This window comes from Marmota marmota, unplaced genomic scaffold (assembly GCF_001458135.2).
Source record: "Marmota marmota marmota unplaced genomic scaffold, marMar, whole genome shotgun sequence".
In the NCBI taxonomy this organism is placed as follows: Eukaryota; Metazoa; Chordata; class Mammalia; order Rodentia; family Sciuridae; genus Marmota; species Marmota marmota.
In genome coordinates, this window is record NW_025999900.1 from 57521805 (window position 1) to 57542710 (window position 20906).

Sequence of the window (20906 nt, forward strand, 5' to 3'; positions counted from 1 at the left end):
GGGGGGGGTTTTTTTTTTTTTTTTTTTTTTTAACTAGTTTGGTAAGAATCAGCACTCTTACTGTACTGAGTTTTCTAGTCCATTAATGTGGTGTAATTTCAACTTTAATGTCTTTCATCAAGATTTTATTGTTTTCTCCATGGATATCTTGCATAATTTATGTCATGCTTATTTATATTTTGAAACTGTATCAATGATATTTCTGAAGAATTTTTTTTCTGTCATTGCTGGTATGTTGGTTTTTATATATACATTTCAAGCAACCAAGAAAGTTCCTAATCTTCATACTTTTCTGTACATACATTTAGGTTTTCAACAACATAATCGTATCATCTATAGACAATGGCAGTTTGTTTCTTATTAACTCTTTTGTCTATTAGTAAAACCTTCTTACCTTACTTCTTTGGCTAGGATTTGACGACCAATTTTGTTTTTTGTTCCTTATCTTAAAGGGTTCCTAAATTTCATGTTAGGTGTTTCACAGATACTTTTTAATCAGGGTAAGAAGGTTGCTATATCTAATTAGTTAGAGTTTTTATCATGTTGAATTTTAGCAGTTTTTTCATCTACCTTTTGAGGTGACAATGATTTTAATTCCATAATATTACTATAGTATACAGTTGATCTTTTTTTAAAAACATAAAATCAAACTTAACTTTCAGGTGGCTGATGTTCAGTTTAGGATTTTTGTATCTTTTTTTCAGTGAAATTGACTTATAATTTTGCAGTTTTAGTATTATAGTTATGTTTGCCTTATAAAATGAATTGGAAATTATTTTTCATTTTTTTTTCATCTTTAATAAATTGGTGTAAGACTGAGATTATTTACTCCCTGGATATTTGCTACAATTCATTGGTAAGACCATCAGACCTTGAGATATTCTTAGTGACAATTTTAAACTATTAATTTAATTGGTTTTTCATTTCTTAAGAATTTTTCTATTTCATGTTCATTTTGGAAAGATTACTTAATTTCAGAAAAATAATGAAGTTGTCACAGCTGAAACTGTGACATTAATCTATTCTAATTTTGCAGAAACCAAAATGTGATCACACCTACTGCCTGAGGAATATAAGTATCTGACATATCTTAGAATGGGCCTTGAACTGTACTAAATGGCTGAACACCTTTATCAGATAATAATATTTATTTATTTTTTTAATATTTAGTTTTTAGTTTTAATGAGGCAAGCACTTTGCCACTGAGCCACAACCCCAGCCCCAAAATGTGCATATTTAAAGCATACAGTTTAATGACTTTCAACGCCATGTACATTTCAAAACTTATCTGCCCAATATTGTTTATATCTACTAGCAAACCGCTTGTGGTTATGAAGTTTTTTTTAACGTACAGAGTACCCCAATGCCATTTTTAATTTAAATTTATCTATCAAGTAAATGAATGTATATATTTTAAACTATATTATTATTTTAAAAAAATTTTCTCCTTATTCCAAACATGAGACTTTTTTCCCCCTAGTTTTAAATGACGCTTTCTAGCTTAATTGCATTGAGGTCGGGTTGCATAGTTTGCATGATACCAATTCTTTGAAATTTAATATTTGTTTTATGTGCCAGTGACTTTTTATGTGTTCTGTGTATCGTGTACTTGTTCTGTATATGTTAAATCCTATGCAATAGATAAAGAAATATAGATGTCCCTGTATTGAATTTTTAAGTTATGCTTTTAGATCTCCTTTAACTCACACTCTTCACTAGCTTGATCAATGCCATTTTGCAGTCAATTTTTAAAGTTTTTTTTTTTCTTTTTAGCTGTAGATGGACTTTTGTCTTATTTATTTATATGTGGTGATAAGAATTGAACCCAGTGCCTCACACATGTCAGGCAAGCACTCTACCACTGAGCCACAACCCCAGCCCAATTTTTTTTTTTAAACTGGGAATTGAACCCAGGAGCGCTTAACCACTAAGCCACATCTCCATCCCTTTTTTATATTTTATTTAGAGACCGTATCTCACTGAGTTACTTATGGCCTCGCTTAGTTGCTGAAGCTGGCTTTGAACTCATGATCCTCTTACCTCAGCCTCTGGAGCTGCTGGAATTATAGGCATGCACCACTGCACCTGTGCGGTCAATTTTTTAAAATAATTTTATGTGGAATATTTAAAGCCTATATTAAGTAAACAGAATAGTATTATGAACCCTCTTCACCTACTGTCCAGCCTCAGTACTGAGAAGCATTCCCATATTTAAATCATCATTTCTATCCATTCCCTATTACACTTGATTATTAACTTTTGTGTTATTTTTTTCTTTTAGGAAAATTTATATCTGTTGAAATATGTAAAAATCTTAGCTATACAAATGATACACTAATATAACCCACACCTTTATCATGATAAATATTTTATTTGCACCATGAAGTTTCTTATGTACCTTTTCAGTTAATCTCCCTATACCATCACTGAAAATGCCCACTATTAGGATTTTTTACCTTATTTTTTGCTTGTTCTACAACTTTGTATACATGGAATTAGACCATTTATACACTTTCCAGTCGGACCTCTTTTAATTAACTGTATTTGTGACTTTCATCCATGTTGTTGGTTCTTTTCATTCTTTTTTATTATATGGTATTTTATGTGGATACACCACAGTTTATCTAGTCTCCTTATTGACATTGGGATTTTTTTCAGTTCTTAGTATGAAAAACTATGGACATATTTGAGCTTGCCTTTGGGGGCAAATGTTTTTATTACTCTTGCATAAACACCTGGGAGTGGAATTGCTGGGTCAAATCATAGGTGCAGCTTTAATTTCAGGAGAAATTGAGAAACTTTTTTCCGTGGTGGGTGTGCCATTTTGTACTCCCACCAGCAGTGTATATGAGTGCCCATTCCTCCGTGTCCTCACCAGCATTAATCATTCTAGCTGATGTGTATTGGTTCTCATTGTGATTTTAATTTATATTCTTTAGTCACTAAAGATGTTGAACTCTTTTTCATGATCATTTGCTTATCTAACCCTGTAAAGATTCTTTTGCCCATATCACGTAGACATGGTTCATTTTATCATATAATTTTTTAAATAAATCAGAGTGTACTTGCTAAATTAGTTAACTTAGTAACAAATTGATAACAAGATGAATCTGAATTCATGAGGCTGTATGTCTGGTAAGGCATTTTAGATTTCAATTTGATATATAACATATTAGTATGAGCAGTTATTACTCTTCTTGAAACCCACAGCTGTTCTGGTGTACTTTCCCAATATTTTAATGTTGAGACTTCTCCCTTTTTTCCTCCAGAAACATTTCAGAAACTAAAACACAACCACTCAAATTGTGTCGGCATTTTTCTTCCCAGGACTATATTCTTTCTTTCTGTATCATGATTTATTCAGTGTGCCCAGACTTTCAGTGTCCTCAGAGGAGGTCTGTAGGCTCCATTTGTGGGAATGAATTTTCAGCAGAAGGAAGGGATGTCCATTGAGAATTTGTGGTATTTTGATGGTATTTAGCTGTAGCAGTCAACTTGAGCCAAAAGGCATCCCATCAAAGTAAGTTACTAATATACGCATGGTGTCCATGCCAGTGTAACAAATATGTTCTTTTTATACAGAAGCTGCTAATAATTCAGATTCTGGTCCTGAAGGCCAAGAGGATTCTTCAAAGGACCATGCATCATCAGATGCTATCTGTGCTGATCCTAATCCAGCACCCAGTGATGGTGGCAAATCCCATGAACTGTCTAATCTTCGACTGGAGAATCAACTGCTAAGGAATGAAGTTCAGTCTTTAAATCAGGAAATGGCCTCATTACTTCAGAGATCCAAAGAAACTCAAGAAGGTAACTTTATTTAAATTGTCCAGGATTAGGAGTATAACTTCCCAGATTAAACTAAAAATTTTACATCTAACCACAAGTAGTTTAGATGAGATTTGTAAAATGGTATCTGCCTAGAAATAGAGGGCCTAAGTTTGGAAATGGGACTAACCCAAAACAGAATATTGCTATTTGGGCATTTTTTAGGAACCGCTAAGTCTAATCAAACATAAGTAATCATCTAATTCATTTTTCAGGGGGACTGTTTATGACCAAATTTAGGGATTAAGTAAAGAAGTGGACATTAGTCACAGTATTGCCTCTCCAAGGGTCATAAATGTGCATAGAATTCAATTTGAATAGTGTCCTGAGAAATTTTATGGTGAGGTTGCCCTGAAATAGGAAGCCCTCAAATTTCTCAGAAATGACTAATTTAAAAGGAAATAATCTCAAGACCTAGGTAGTGACAGGGGAAGATGTGTTATTTTAAGTGTGACTGAGGTTAAAATAAAAGAGAGGAAATGGCTACCATGATCCCTGGTGAGAGGAGTGAAAAGACTGGGAGAAGTTTTGTCCAGGCATGAAGGAGACCCAGGATAGCGGAATACGAAGATTGTTTAAAACTAGTCAGACTGATTTTAGAAAAAGCTTCACTTTGCCCAGATTAATGTAGATACAGAAATGGAGTTTCTTCTGTAACACTGTAAAGTTTGTTTCAATTAAAAACAACAACAACCAAAAAAATCACTTTTCTTGGTGACAAATTGCAGATGGTATATCCAGGTATAGAAATGCTCTTGTATTCTGAAATGAAATATTATAATGGCCTTTTTTCCCTCACCAGTACTAGGGATTGGAACCAGGGCATCCTCAACCTCTCCCCCTTTTCAAAAATTTGAAACAGGATCTCACTAAATTGCTGAAGCTATCCTCAAACTCGTAATTATCCTGCCTCAGCATCATAAATTGCTGGAATTACAGGCATGTGCCACCATGCCCAGCTCTACGTTGCTCTTTTCTGCACCATTGTACTAGGTTAAAAGAGCATCTTTTTGTAAATAATTATTGAAAGAAACAGATTCTTTCCTTTGTTTATCTTAAAGTTTTTATTTACTTCTGTGAGGATGGTTCCTTGGGATTGCACCCAGGGCCTTGAGCATGCTAAACAGTTATGCTATCACTGAGCTGCTCTATGTCCCCAGTCCCTCCCTATCTTGTTCTTTTTAGACTGTACCTTCGATTTGAATTTCCATTCTTCTGATTGCCTCTAGCAGAATTCCACAAATTTATTGACCATTTTGCTATTGTTAACACTGCTAGTTTGGGCTGCCAAATACTTTATATCTCCAGAAAAAAACAACATTGTAAAGGAACAGCTAACTTCTTGCCCCTTTGTACCCTTCTAAATGTAATATAGGTGTAAATATTGGCCTTGAAAAGTGGTTGTCCCATATGAGGCAAAAAAAAAAAATTGAAGTTACTTAAGCTTCTAATTTTGACAATATGTGCTAAAGGAACACAGGGATCTTTGCCATGAAAAAGGTGTATGTAGTTTTGCTTATATGGAGAAATTTCATTTTGTATAGAATTAAACAAAGCAAGAGCAAGAGTCGAAAAATGGAATGTTGACCATTCAAAAAGTGATAGAATAACTCGAGAACTCCGAGCCCAAGTAGATGACCTGACCGAAGCAGTGGCTGCAAAGGATTCCCAGCTGGCCGTACTTAAAGTGAGACTCCAGGAGGCTGATCAGCTGCTCAGTTCTCGCACAGAGGCATTGGAAGCCTTACAGAGTGAAAAGTCACGGTAGGTAATTTTATCAGTGATGAAAAACATACGCTAGAATGACTCTTTATAGGACACATAATGGTAAGTATTACCTAGCTTATGAATAATGGCTTGTGAAAATTTAGCTTTTTGGAAATTTGCAAAAGGAAAAAATTCTTTTAATAATGTTGGAAACCTGTGATTAAAATGGATTCATTGTTTGAATCTTGGCATGCACTGTTAGCCGATTTGAATTTTAAAATATTTGAAGACATGGTATCATTAATCTTTTGATTTATGGTATGTGCTAATTATATTTGGAACCCTAAAAATATAAGTTACATGCCACTAAAAAGGAAAAAAATATCTCAAAGAATGTTTTAGACAAACCATCTTTTTTGTGCTTGACTAACCCATAGGTGCTATAAAAATTATTCTACCTTCTGATTTGTACCCTGTGGAAATGTGCTATTTCACGTGATATATTTTTTTGTAGAATAATGCAGGATCACAATGAAGGCAGTAGCCTGCAGAATCAAGCTCTGCAAACTCTTCAGGAGAGACTGCACGAAGCAGATGCCACTCTGAAGAGAGAGCAAGAGAGCTACAAACAGATGCAGGTGAGAAAGGAGATTGACGGAGTTCTGCTAATATTTGGACAGGAGGAGTGACTTCTCATTGTTTCATAACACATTTATTCCTCAATAAAATTCTGTGGTACATTTCAGAAAAGTCACTTTTTATAACAAAAACTAGATAATTAAACAATTAGCTTGATCCTTGTTAAATTTTATTTTATGTGTAAGATATGATTAAAATAGTTAATATTCATTAGAGATAGGCATCTTTCACTCAATTCACATGTGTATGTATGTCATATTACTTAGAGTTTTAATCTTAAATGAACTTTTATTTCTAGTTCAGTCTTGGCCCCGTCTGCACTTGTCACCTGTGTAATACTTCCTGCTGCTTAGTCTCCACTTCTGTAGAGCCTGATTTAGCTGTGTGAGGCAGAGCCTAGGAAGTTTGTTTTTACAAGATTCACAGATATATCTATTAGGCAGCTGGGTTTTGAACCACTGGTCTGAACTTTCTTTTTAACAGGTGAAAATAGACCAGCCCTGAAAGTAAATATCAGGTAGTATGTTTTTTTTGTTTTTGTTTTTAATTTTAATAATATTTTACTTAAAATAGTATATCCACAATTTAAGCAACCCTAATCTGAAAGCCCCAAATCTGAAATTCTCCAAAATCTGAAACTTTTTGAGCACCATGATACCACAGTAGAAAATGCACACAGTAAAACTGTTTTATGCGCAAAATTATTTAAAATATTATATAAAGTTACCTTCAGGTAATTTATATAAAATTATCTTCAGGCTGTGTGTTTAAGGTGAAACATAAATGAATTTCATGTTTAGATTTGGGTCCCACCCCCAGGGTAGTTCATTATGTAGGTGCAGATATTCCAAAATTTGAAAAATAACCAAAATTTGAAGCACTCTGGTCTCAGGCACTTTGGATAAGGGCTATTCAATATGTATTGTCATTTCAACATGTAGTCAATATTAAAAATTATTAATGAGATATTTTATATTCTATTTTGTATACTGATTCCTTAAAACTATATTTCAATTTATTCACTAAATTTTTTTCAGGAACCTGTACTTAGATTTTATAAAATTTACAGATGAACAAGTAGATTCATATACCTAAGTACCTAAGTACATTAGGAAATTTTCTAATAACAAATAGCTTCTCAAAAATGAAAGACACAGGTTATCTCATGACCTAGCAGTTCTACTGGGAATTGAAAATATATGTCCACATAAAAACTTGCATGTGAATGTTTATAGTAGTATTGTTTATAATAGCCCAGAGCTGGAAGTAATACAAATATTTATCAGTTGCCTCATGGGATACAAACTGTAAGATTGTCTTACCAGGAACTCATAACGTGGCCATAAAAAATAATGAAGCATTGATATATGCTATAAAGTGTCAGTACTTGGGTGAACCTTGAAAATATTAAAAATTAAGACAGACACAAAAGGCCTTAGGGTGTGTGATTCCATTTATGTAAAATGTTTAGGTAAATCCATAGAGAAATCAAGTAGATTAATAGTTGCCAGGGGCTGTGGGGAAGGAGGATGGGTATGGGATGTCTTTTGGGGTTGATGAAAATGTTCTGGACTTAAATAGTAGTAATGGTTACACACCTCAATGAAGACACTGAACCAGTGAATTATAAACCTTAAAAAGGGGAACTTTAGGGGCCAGGCTGTAGCTCAGTGGTAGAGCACTTGCCTAGCAAGTGCGAAACCCTTGGTTCGATCCTCATCACCAAATTTATATAAATAAATAGATAAATAAATAAATAAAGGTATTGTGTCAACTACAACTAAAAAATAAATATTTAAAAAAGCGGGGAGGGACTTTATTGTGTGTGTATTGTATCTCCATAACTCTGGGGGGTTTGTTTCTATGTAGCCTAATAAATGATAGGCAGTGTGTTTTTAGAACATGTTTTAAAAATTTCTTAAACTGGGGCTCAGTGGTAGTGTGCTTGCCTAGCATGTGTGAGGCACTAGGTTTGATTCTCAGCACCACATACAAATAAATAAAATAAAGGTCCATTAACAACTAAAAAATATTTTTAAAAATTTCTTAAACTAAAAAATATTACCAGGGGGCATAGCCATGATATTAGAAAAGATCTAGCTGTTTACGTCATTCTTCCATTTATTTTCTAATAGACTCTCTAGTTTTCTACAGACCTGTTAGCCATTGATCAGCCATCAGACTAGACCTCATATTTAAGCAACCAGATTCACCTGGAATCTATTCTTTAAAAATAGATTCCCAAGCGCAGTCTTGGAAACTGCTGTTTGTGAAGCCTGACAAAGGCCTGCAGTGGCCTTTGTCAGAACTTAAACTCCCAGTTGATTTGGATGCATTGCCGTGTTTGGGAGCCACATAACTAGGTTTTCTGTTCTTCAGTAAATTCCCCCTTTATTATGTTGGTGAGGTGAGCTAATAAATCTCATAAGATTTCAGAACAAATAGTTGTAAAATATACTTCAAAATGAAATGATGTGATAAGCATGATGTAAAAATTTATCACAGAGTGAGTTTGCGGCACGACTTAATAAAATGGAGGTGGAACGTCAGAATTTGGCAGAAGCAGTTACTCTGGCAGAAAGAAAGTACTCTGATGAGAAGAAGAGAGTTGATGAACTACAGCAGCAAGTCAAGCTGTGCAAGTCAAATTTGGAGTCTTCCAAGCAGGAATTAATCGATTACAAGCAAAAAGCTACTAGAATACTCCAAGTAAGCTTGAAATGTGCACTTTTGAATGTTAAGATGTGCCAGTTACCTGAGAGACACTGACATTTCATAGCAACTATGAGTGTTTGTTCATGTTTGGCTGAATTGTCTTGTTTGACTTAGAAATTTTATAGAAAAGATAAAATATCTCTTGGTTCTACTGCTTTTTTTAAAAAAAGTTATTCTGCCACTACCTAGTTCAGATCTTCAACTTATTACCTTGATCGCAGTGATGGTATTAATGTCTTGTTGAGTGGCCACTTTATTCTTCCTCACTGATTCCTTATTGAATTTTTTCAAAGCAACTGATCTCAGTTTCATCCAGCTTTCAGAATCACCTCACCCAGCCTTTTTGCCCCTCCCTTAGCTCTGAAGTGACCTTACCTTCTGTTTTGCCAAAAAAGACCATAGTTACCTAATATATATTCAGTTTCTTTTTCCTTTGCCTCTCATATGTCTTTTCCTTTTTTCCCTAAGACTTTCCTCCCCATACATTGATTCCATCTCCTCCTACTTCATCCAAGCCCTTCCTCCATGAGTCTGTCTCTCTTCTTCCTACTTGTCTCCCTCTGCTGCTGCTTCTGCTTAGCTGAAGAAAGAGCACATGGTTATTTAGTAGAAGAACAAAAGCTAGATCTTGGGTATTTGTTTAAGAAAACAATACTCTTTTTAACTTTTTTACTACTTTGAACTATTTACCTGTCATCCTCCTTCCTTTCAGGGTCAGGTGTATCAGAATTATATCTCTACCCTTTTCCTTTAGCCCCATCTTCAGAATGACTTTTTGATTCTACCTCCATGAAAGATCATATTCTCCTCCCCATTCATTGAGAAGAGACTTACGAGTGACCATTCACTAGGCACCTGATGGGTGCTAAGGAAACAAAGCTCAGTGGGAAGAAACCAAAGTCTAGACTAAGGGATAGAATAAAGTAACTGATGCAATTCAATGGGCACTGGAGAGAAAAGACCCTTACAGTGTACCTGGGGATGTCAGGGCTCACTGCATCAAGGAGATACTCTGTAAAGAAAAACATGAAGGATGAGTAGGAAGATTCAAGCTGAGGAAGAGATTTCAGACAGAACTGCCTGTGCCAGAGCCAGGGGACCTGAGGGAAACATGGCATACTAGGGGAGCTAGTTCCCTGTTATTGGAGCATAAAGTATTCGAGATTAAAAGATGAGACATAAGACCCAAAGAAAGAGCACATGGTTACTTAGTGGAAGAACAAAGACTAGATCTTTTTTTCCTGTAGGGAACAGGGGGAGGGATGTTAAAGAATTTGAGTAGTGTGGTCGGATTTGAGTGGCAGCAGTGAAGAGGTTAGGTGAGAGGTGGACCTCCATCTGTTCACCATTATATATCCCAGCACAGTGCCTAGTTCACAAGAAATTACTGAATACACTGAGGGAACAAAGGGTGGGTTGGTTAGATCAGAAGCAGGTAGATGGTGAAGAGGTGATTATAAGAAAGAATGAGGACCTGATCTATAAAGTTTGTGGCAGCAGGGATAGCAAACAGGACAACTGATCCATAGACGGTAGAAAACATGAGACTTGGGAATTTAATTAGAGGAAGAATGGCTGCAGATTTCTGGTTTGCATGTGTGAATGTTGTCCCCTATACTATAACAGAGAAAAACGGGAATGGCAGCAAGTTAGAGTTGAAGGAGATTAGACAAATTATGGTGAATTTGCAAAATTGATGTGACATTGGGCTACAAGTATCAAGAAGGAATTAGAAACACAAACATGAAGCCTAGGAGAGAGATGTGAGCATTTTAGCCATGGGAATATAACCCGTAAGTTGTGAGCATCGGTAAAATTAATCAAGAACACTATGTAGGGCTGAGGCTGAGTGCTTGCCTAGTAAGCATGAGGCACTGGGTTCAGTCCTCAGCACCACAGAAAAATAAATAAAGTTATTGTGTCCATCAGCAATTATTATTATTTTTTTTTAATTTAAAGAACAGTATGTGTCCTGAGAGGGGAGATTCGTAGACCAATGGCAAAGAACAGACTTAAACATCAGCATTTACAAAATAGAGGAAAAAAGCCCACAAAAGACAGACACTGGGAAGGGAAATGGTCAGAGATTAGAAAGAACGGAAAGAGAATGACACCTGCCATCCAAGGAAGACAAGCAAAGAGAGAGTTCCCAGTGGGGGTGACCAGAGGCACTCAGCTGTCTCTGGTGTGATGACAGAACAGAGTTATTGGATTTGGCACTGGGAGATCCCTGGGGATCTCACAAAGGAGATTTCCAGGGTTCAGTGGAAGGTGAAGAAATGAAGATAGGGGTAGTTTGACTATGGACATAAGGAAAGGTACATAGCTAGATGGGGATGTGAGGACAAAAGGTTTGCTTGTTTAAATAACTTAAAATCATATAAATGGTCATGTTCATTACTGAAAATTTGAAAAACACAAAGTTCAAGGAAGGCAATAGAAATCACCTGTAATTCTGCCACTTACAGAAGGGAAAATTCTCTTTGATAGAGGAGAGTGACTTTATAATATATTTAAGATCAAAGCTGTTAGTCATCGTTATTACTGATCTAGAATTGGCACTTTATTAACTGATCTTCATATGGCAGAACTCTTCTTCCAACTCATCCTTCATGCCAGGGGTCCATAGACTTTCTCTGCAAAGGACCAAATAGTAAATACTGTAGGCTTTGGTGGACTATTTGGTTTCCATCACAGATACTTTTTTTATTTTTTATAATCCTTTAAATGTTTTTAAAAAGTCAAACATTTTTAGCATATGAACTATAAAACAAACAGGCCACAGGCCAGATTTGACCCATGGACCGAATTTTGTGAACACCTGCTTCACAGAACTATCAGACTAACCCTCATGAGATACATCTCTGGTCATATCACTCCCTAGTCAACCTTTGCTAATTTTTTTTAGCTTACCAAATAAATTAAAAGAGTTTAGCCTGGCATCTGGAGCTCTTAGAAGTTGGTCCTAATGTACTGTCTGAGCAGCACAATACTTTCTCATAGATCCTCTGTGCTTTTGTATTCTTATGCTTCATCCTGGGTTTTTGCTGCACTTTCAAAAATCCCAGCCATATGGGATAAAAGCTCTTTCAAGTGATCTGGGCGTATCTCTCTTACATTGAGTTTTTTGCCTTCTGCTTGATAAGGCAAGAGGGTACTATCTGGGGCAAGAAACGTTATCTTCAATACACAGGACACTTGGCACAGTACTAAAGTTGTGTTAAGTGTTCCATAAATATTTGTTGAATGGAATGTGATGGGGGAAAAAATGAGAAAAAGGTAAGAAAAACTGGGGTTTTGTTTGTGGTCCTGGGGATTGAACCCAGGGATGTTCTACCACTTAGTCATATCCATGGCCCTTTTTATTTTTTATTTTGAAACAGGGTCTAAGTTGTCGATACTGGCCTCAAACTTAGTATCCTCCTCCCTTAACCTTCTGAGTAGCTGGGATTATAGGCATGCACCCTCATGCCCGGCAAGAAAAATCTTGTGGATGAGAAGTTTTCAACTATAACATGATTGCGGGAACTAAAATCCAAGGACATTACAAGGCTCTATTGCATTTTTATTCTCACAGATTTAATGATTTGTGGACTTTCTTTGATGGATATAATGTTGGAATGTTTCCATAGCTGGTTAGTTTCTGTGTGGTGGGATGATACTCAGTATGTAAGTATAGAACATAATAAACACAGGTAATATAACTCAGTGGTAGAGTGTGTGCTTAGCAATCATGAGGCCCTGGGTTCTATCTCCTATACCACCAAAATATAAATAGATAAATAAAAATCTGTATGCACTCTAATGTCTGCCTTGCTTAAACATGTTTCTTTCTTTCTTTCTTTTGTAACAGTCTAAAGAAAAATTGATTAACAGCTTAAAGGAAGGCTCTGGTTTTGAAGGTCTAGATAGCAGTACTGCTAATAGCATGGAGCTAGAAGAACTTCGGCATGAAAAGGAGATGCAGAGGGAGGAAATACAGAAGTTGATGTGCCAGATACATCAGCTCAGGTCTGAGCTACAGGTAAGATGGACTGTCAGCCTCCCAGACAACCATTTGCCTCAGATATTATCAGTTTGAGAGATGGTGGACTCTGTATTTTGGAGGAAAGGGCATTATTGAAAAAATATGTGAAACTTCTTTGGGAATATTACTTACCACATAGAAGTGAATCTAAAGCATTAGTGCTCTTGTCCACTAAATGTCTATAACTTTAAGGGAATAACAAACAAGTAACTAGATTCATTCATTCAATAAATGCTTAGCAAGTACTGCCAATGTAGCTAGACTTGGAGTTATAACAGGGAACAAGACAGAAGCCTTAAGTTTACAAATCTTACATTATAATTGTTAAAAACAGATTTTGGGCTTGTTAGTAAAACTGGAATGTTTTCTAATATTAGCATGGGCTCAGGGATGCTCTTTTAATTATGGTGTTATGTGTAATCTTACAGTACATAGTTACTATATTTAATTTAAATATAAAATTTGGCCATCTCTTTCACTTAAACATGGGATCTTTAACATAAATATCATAGGAGCGAGCCTCTGAGAATAGAAGATGAAGTACAGGGTAGTGATCTTTCTTTTCCTTAAAAAAAAAATCTTGCAAGAATATTCATCTTTGCATTCATTATGCAAGTTGTTGACTTGCAAAACTTGTGAACTCCAAAGGAAGTGTGGAGGTTGTGTCAGCAAGACCTCTGTCTAGAGCAGAGGCTTTCTGGTGTGTAATAGATGTTAACTTGCATAAGGTGCTTCACCTCACTGACCCTCAGTTTCCTCATGTGTAAATGAAGCTAAACAAAAGTTCTCTTGAAAGTAAAGATAATGCATAAAGGCCCTAGAATTGTTTTTGACTTGTAACAGTCCCTTAATAAACAATAATTGCTGGTGTTTCTGGATTTTTTTACATTCCTTAAAATAGGATTTTTTTTCTTAATGTGTAAATAATTTTAAATTCTAAAGAATTCAATCCTATGAACTTAGAAATTGGGTAGATAATAAATTTTATTTATAACAACTATTTCATATCTTTTGAAATGGTAAAAAAATAACTCTTACCAATCATAAATGTCATTGACCCAGTTTCCTACCCCTTCTAAAGTTGTTTATGAAATCTACAATAAAAAGTATTATGCCTAGTAAAATGGATGAGGTGTAAGTAATTATAACAGCTGTCACTTATGGATGTTTCACCAAACACTTGACATATGTCCATATATTTATTCCTTACCATAATCCTGTGAGGCTAATTATGTTATTCTCATTTTATACTCAAGGAAATTTAGGTACCAGAAGGAAAGTAACTTGCCACCAGACAGTAAAGTGGCAGAACCATGATTAGAACCTAGTCTAACTCCAGAGCATGTATTCTTAACCACTGGACATTCTGCCTGCCTCAAGAATTGCCTGACAAAGATTGAACTACTTTCTGATAGCCCCAAAAGTTCAGGGAAAAAAAAATAATCAGAATTAATGTTTTTCTTCTACATTCACAAAGTTGTATGAGCTTAAAGGATTGCACTTTGATTACCTGGAAGGTTGGTCTTGGGACTTTGAAATAATATCTGAAGTTCAAGAGTGTGTGGAGATAACAGACGAGTTTAAAAAAGAATGTACCAAAAGGTAAAAGAAAATTAAGATGCTTTCAATCTCCTATAGAACCCTATGAATGGAGTTTGGCTTAACCTATGTGGGAAAAATATAGAAACCTAGAGCTATGTGCTTTGCATTAGTAGATTTAGCAGGAAATCCAGAGAGTGGTTTTAAGTTTGAAGAAATCAAAGTAAGAAGGAAAAATGTGAAATCAGATAATAGTAATAAAACTAAAAGAAGAAAATAATATGCTAACTTCAGGTGATGTAAAAGTTTTGTTGCTTATTTTAATTCCTGGTGCATACACACAGACACCCACAAATTGTAACCTGCAGTAATGAGAACGAATGCAGTGAAGTCCTTATTGGTCTTACACTTCTGTTCTTTTTGAGATTGTTTCAGCTTTATAGTAGAGACTTGCATCTCTCAGCAAGCCACTGCCCATCCACTCTTAGGAGACCCCATGGTTTACATGCTGTTGCAGCGGCAGCATCCTGTTCATTCTGCTCACTGTTAGCGGTGTTACACAGGGAAGGTGTTGGGGGTGCTTCTTGTGGGCTGAAGCCACGGTCTCATTCATCTTTATCCCTCCAGTGCCCGCTGAGCCCAGTTCATGACTCGTGATGGTTGCTCTGTACATGTTGAACTGAATGGTTAATTATTGCTTTCTACATGTAAGGTTCTTCTTTTTAGGACATGGAAGCTCAGCAGGTTAGTGAAGCAGAATCAGCAAGAGAACAGTTACAAGATTTGCAAGACCAGATAGCTGGGCAGAAAACATCTAAACAGGAGCTAGAAACAGAATTGGAGCGACTGAAGCAGGTAAGATTCCGAGATGGACAGTTATTGAGGAAGCCTCTGTCCTCTAGTGGTCAGATGAGAAGACTCCCTTCAAGAAAGCTAGAGTGTGGGCTTTGGAAACGTGAATGGTAGATGGGATCTTATAGCTTTCCCTATCTTACATACCACCTTCCTTGTTTTTTGTTTTATCGGATGAAAAGTAGAAGCACAAGATGGTAAATATGACTTGCCTAAGATTGTAAAACTAACTAGAGAGTAGAATAGAACCCGGGATTCCTACCTCAGAGCCCAGAAATCCCTTTCTACTACCCTTTGTCTCTATTTTGTTGTATCTCCTTGTTAGGGTATGTATGGATAGAAAACTGATATTAGTTTGTTGATTTTCATAGTTGACTATGTTGGTACTTCCTAGGAACTATGGTAAATATTATTTAATAGAAATACAATGTTAGTGCTGTGGGAACTATTCATCTGTTTGAGAAAACATCCGTATACAGACCATTCTTACAAATCATGTTTAAGATTGTGTTTCATTTTTCACTTAGTAATTTGTTCTCCAAGCCAAATTATTGTACATGTATTTATATAAAAGTTTTTATATTAAGATAGTTAATATTAAACACATTTATAGGGTGGAGGATGTGGCTCAGTGGAAGGACACTTACCTAGTACATGTGAGGCACTGGGTTCGATCCTCAGAGCCACATAAAAATAAAGCTATGTCCATCTACAACTAAAAAAAAAAATTTAAAAACCACATTTATAGCTATATTTTCAGAATGAGATTCTATATTTAATGTTAATATTTCTAATGCATTAAGTAGCTACATTGTTATAGACACTTGATAGAAATAAAATCATTATGGTTCTCTTCATTTTATAGAAAAATATTCTTATAATTCTCAGTGTATCCTATATGACATTTCTGCTTTGTATTTAAATGTGTTTTTACTTTTTTATGCTTTGCTCTTAGATTCTGATTCTGTGGATTCTTATATTTTTTTTTCCATGATAATTTATTATGAAAGTAGCACTTAAAATCTGTTTCCTGAGTAGTAAGAGAATAAGTCACCCAGCAGCAACCTTCAGGGTGTGTCATAGGCTATTTTAGATCATTTAATCATAAGATTAGCTGTCCTTTCAGAAATTGCACTTTATTCAAGGAGCTGTTATATATTAAGACAATAACGTGATGTGCTCAGTGGTTCCTGGGATCATTTTCTTCCTGTTAGTGCAAGTGGTTTTACTGCTCCTCTCCCCAGGTCCCTGTTTAAAATGAAGGAGTCAAGTAGGAAAATGGACTAAATTTAGCTGTTGACTGTTTATTTAGTAATCAATTTCAGCCTTGAATTTTTGTGCTTTGAGGGGTAAAAAAAAGCACACTTTGTCAGTTGTGATTCTCCTGCTCTAATTCCCCCATCGACCTGTCTCTTTTTTTATCTCAAGTTTTTCAATCTGAAAGGAGCAGATCCAGCTGAGAGTATGAAGTAGTCTCCTGCAATTTGAGTCTTATTGCCATGGCTTCTTCCTACAGCTCTCTTCCTGCTACTTTATCACTGCTATATACAAGTATAGTGCTTTTGAAAGTTCTTAACAACTCAAATTATTATTCTTTCTTCCCCCTCCTATGTTGTACATTAGTGATTTGGGCATATTTTTGGATTGGCATATACTTTGCTCTTAGATTCCAACCTGACTGTGTCCATTGTACAAATAATGCATTAGTGCAAGTGTAAGTGAATCCAGAGGTTTTTATTTTTTCCCATCTCACTCCCAGTGCTGAGCAAAACAGGTGGAAAATATTACCTAATACATCCAAGCACATGAAAAGCTGCTCTACATGATTAATCATTAGGGAAATGTGAATTGAAACCACAGTGATACCAGTACACACCAACTAGAACAGCTGCTCATTAAGAATGAAAATACAAAGTTTTGACAAAGGTGTGGGAATCTGGATCTCCTATTGCAGAAGACAGTATGGTAGGGTTTTTTCCTTTAAGTTACACATACTTAAGATCCAGAAATTTTATTCTTTATGTTATCTATTTACCACAGAAAAATTAAAACATGATCACATAAAGACTTGTGCTTGAGTGTTCATAGAAGCTTTATTCAGAAAAGCTGAAAACTAGAAAGAACCTAATTATCCATCAGAATGAATGACAAATTGTGGTATACCCATGCAATGAAATAGTACTCGGCAGTTAAAAGGAATGAACTATTGATATAAGCTATACTCAGAAACGTTATGCTAAGTGAAAGAAGCAAGACACCAAACATAATATACTGTATGTTTCCATTCTAGAAAAGACAAAACTGTGGTGATAGAAAATAGGCCAGTAGTTGTCAGCTGCCAAGGGACAGGAAGGGGATTGAAAAAGAGTTACTTTTTGAGGTGATGGGAATATTGTACATTGTGGATGTGATAATAGATCACAATTGTCAAAGTGCATCTAATTTTATACTTAAAATTGGTGAATTAAACCTCTAAGGCTGATTTTTACATAGTCTGATAGAATAAGAATAAAAAATTAAGAGGTTATGGCCTGTTGATTGTGTATGTTTTTTTTTTTTAATTTTCTTTAATAAGGTGACTTTTTCCCCTCCTACTTCCCAGAAATATATCCCCTGCCACTTTAGTGTGATAGCAAAATTTGGTTAAGTTTTTCCATTTTTATGCTTATATACAAAATTTTAAAACTCAAAATCCATCTTCATTTTTAATTTTCTATAATTACTGACTATTACACATTTTTCAAAAGCATAATATTAATGGCTATATAATATTCCACAGTAGGGATGGACTATCATTTGTTTACTTAAACAATGAACTCTTTTTGTTATTTTTCTAAAATTTTTCGTATGATTGTCCTGGTATGAATATCTTTAACTTTAAATCTTTGCTTCTTTAAATTAGATATCTGAGAAGGGAATTACTAGATCAAAAGCTATAACTCTTCTAAGGCATATATTTCTGCTTTTCAGAAGGGGTTTGTGTCAATTTATTAATAATGATAAAAATTTCTCCTTGCATTCTTGTGTATATTAGATATAATATAACATTAGATAACGTTAGATATAATTAAACATTTGTTTAATTATTAAACATTTGTTTAATTAACTTATTGCTTAATTTACATTTCTTTGATTATTAGGGAGAATGAATCATTTCCCTGTGTTTGGTACTAGAAATGATATTGCTGGAGAAGAGAATATTATTTATTTTTTAAACAATTATTTTGTTGTTGTATATTGATCTTTCTAAGCAATCATGAAATTTCTGTGTATATTGGGGAGATTAGCCTTTTTTTCTAAGATATGAATTGTAAAAAGTGTTTTCATTTATCAACTTCCTTTTAGTTTACATGGGTCTTTTATTTTTTTTGTCATATATGTAGTGAATTATTTTCTCCAGTTATCATTATTTGTATTACTACATGCCTGCATACATTGTTGCAAGATAAAAGTATTTTCTGTTTTTTGATGATTTATCCTATTAATAGATATATTGGGGCCTGTATTTATGTCAAGTTGAAGTATTAGCTATTCATCTGAGCTATCCAAGTCTCTGGTTTTCATTCAGTATATAATCAGCATGGTATTGAGGTGCCCACTAAAGGTGCCCACTTTAGGTTCTGGGGATGATATAAGGACACTGATTTAGATTTATTTCATTCATGCTTCACTTTGTAGGAATTCCACTACATAGAGGAAGATCTGTATCGAACGAAGAACACTTTGCAAAGCAGAATTAAAGATCGTGAGGAAGAAATTCAAAAACTCAGGAATCAGGTAGGAATCAGCATTCACAACTTGTGGGAAATGTCATAATAAAGCTACATTTTTTTTAAAAGGATGCAGCAAGATCTTTTCTTCCCCTGTTTTCATCTGAGTTCTGACGAATATTTATCTCTTGCCGTTGAAGTCTACATTTGTTATATGCCAAGATTTGCTTTTTTGAGAGTCACCCAATGTTAGAATTACCTGCATATTTTCATACCTTCTGATTTCAGTGTGATTGTACTGATTATCAGTTTTCTAATTATGTATTATTTTTCCTTAAAAAAAGTGATAGGTCTCCTATTAATAATTGCTAGGATGTCCATAAAAAAGTCACCAAGCCTTTTTGAAACTCTAAAACTATAAACTTAGAGAAATTGATACCCATGTGCCTTCCACCCAGATCTACCGAAGCCTTTATCATCGTGACTGTAGTTGTCCTTTTCTCCTTTACACACTTCACAAATGTAGGCAAGGGAAGAGGGAACACTTACATCAGCTTTTCCAAAATCTTATAAAAATTGAGAAAAAAATATTTTATAACATTTTAAGTTATGGACTGCTTTTCAAGTCTGAGAACTTAAAACTAAAATTATTTACTTTTCAAGGTTTAAATTAGGTCATTAGCTAACTAAATAATGAAGACTCATAACCAATGTGTCCATTATATATTAAGTCTATCTAAATATAAAGGATCTTGCCAGCAAAAGGTCAAAGACATGAAAAAGAAGGAGCAAAAAGACTACATGGCTTAACCCTTAAATAAGTGTTTCTGTATATACTACATATATATTGTTTATTACGTCTAAAATATGATCATGATATTTTTTAATTTAGTTGTTGGTTGGTTTTGTTCTGTTTTTGGTTAGAGATTGAACCCTAACCAAGTAACAAGCTAAGCATGTGCTCAACCCCTGAGCTACACCCTTTGATTTGGGCTACTTTAGCCAATCAAAAATTAACCATAAGTCTATGGTTGTGGCTGAGTGGTAGAGTGCCTGCCTAGCATGTGTGAGGCACCGGGTTTGATCCTCAGCACCACATAAAGATAAATAAATAAAATAAAGGTATTGTGTCCATCTATAAATAAAAAAAAAAAGTATTTTTAAAAAAATTAACCATAGCTGGGCACACAGTGGCACACACTTGTAATCCCAGCAGCTCAGGAGGCTGAGGCAGAAGTTCAAAGCCAGCATCCGCAAAAGCAAGATGATAAGCAACTCAGTGAGACCCTGTCTCTACATAAAATACAAAAGAACGCTGGGGACATGGCTCAGTGGTCAAGTACCCTGGAGTTCAATCCCTGTTTACCCCCAACCCCCCAAAATTAACCATAGAAGAATTTCTCTTTAAAGATTTTTTACTTTGGGGTGGGTTGTGGCTCAGTAGTAGAGTACTTACCTAGCACGTGTAAAGCACTGGGTTTGATTCTCAGCACCAAATATTAAAAAATAACTAAATAAAATAAAGTTAAAAGACTTAAAAAAAAAAAGATTTTTTTTCACCTAATTAAGAACAGAGAAAAACTTTTGTCTCATAGAAGGAAGTTGATTTGTATAATTTAAAAAGAAATTAGCATGTTAATATAGAGAAACCTCATACGTTGAGGTTTATTTTAAGTGAATGAAAAATGCTATTTCTGCTTATCCTATTGCCTTTGGGCCTCTGGGAGAGCAATATGTTTGTTAACAAGTAGGTTCCAGTTTGAATTTTTTTATTCTTTAAAAATTACTGCTCCCATCACCTAACTAGACTTGTGAAATTAACAAAAATTAATTTGAAAAAGCCAGACCTGAGCTATAACACATAGAAGAAACTTTACAATTTAGAGGAA

The 20906-nt window shown here is 34.9% G+C and overlaps 1 protein-coding gene across 2 annotated transcripts in view; it reads left to right on the forward strand.

The window, feature by feature from the left end:
- The window catches only part of Golga5 (golgin A5), a 33644-nt gene that overhangs the window by 4523 nt on the left and 8215 nt on the right, over positions 1–20906 (forward strand). For both annotated transcript variants that reach the window (XM_015494942.2, XM_015494933.2), the window contains exons 2-8: positions 3583–3810; positions 5373–5592; positions 6050–6173; positions 8680–8883; positions 12743–12913; positions 15182–15310; positions 18986–19084. In XM_015494942.2, coding sequence (XP_015350428.1) covers positions 3583–3810; positions 5373–5592; positions 6050–6173; positions 8680–8883; positions 12743–12913; positions 15182–15310; positions 18986–19084 — 1175 coding nt within the window. The remainder of the gene's footprint in view (positions 1–3582; positions 3811–5372; positions 5593–6049; positions 6174–8679; positions 8884–12742; positions 12914–15181; positions 15311–18985; positions 19085–20906) is intronic.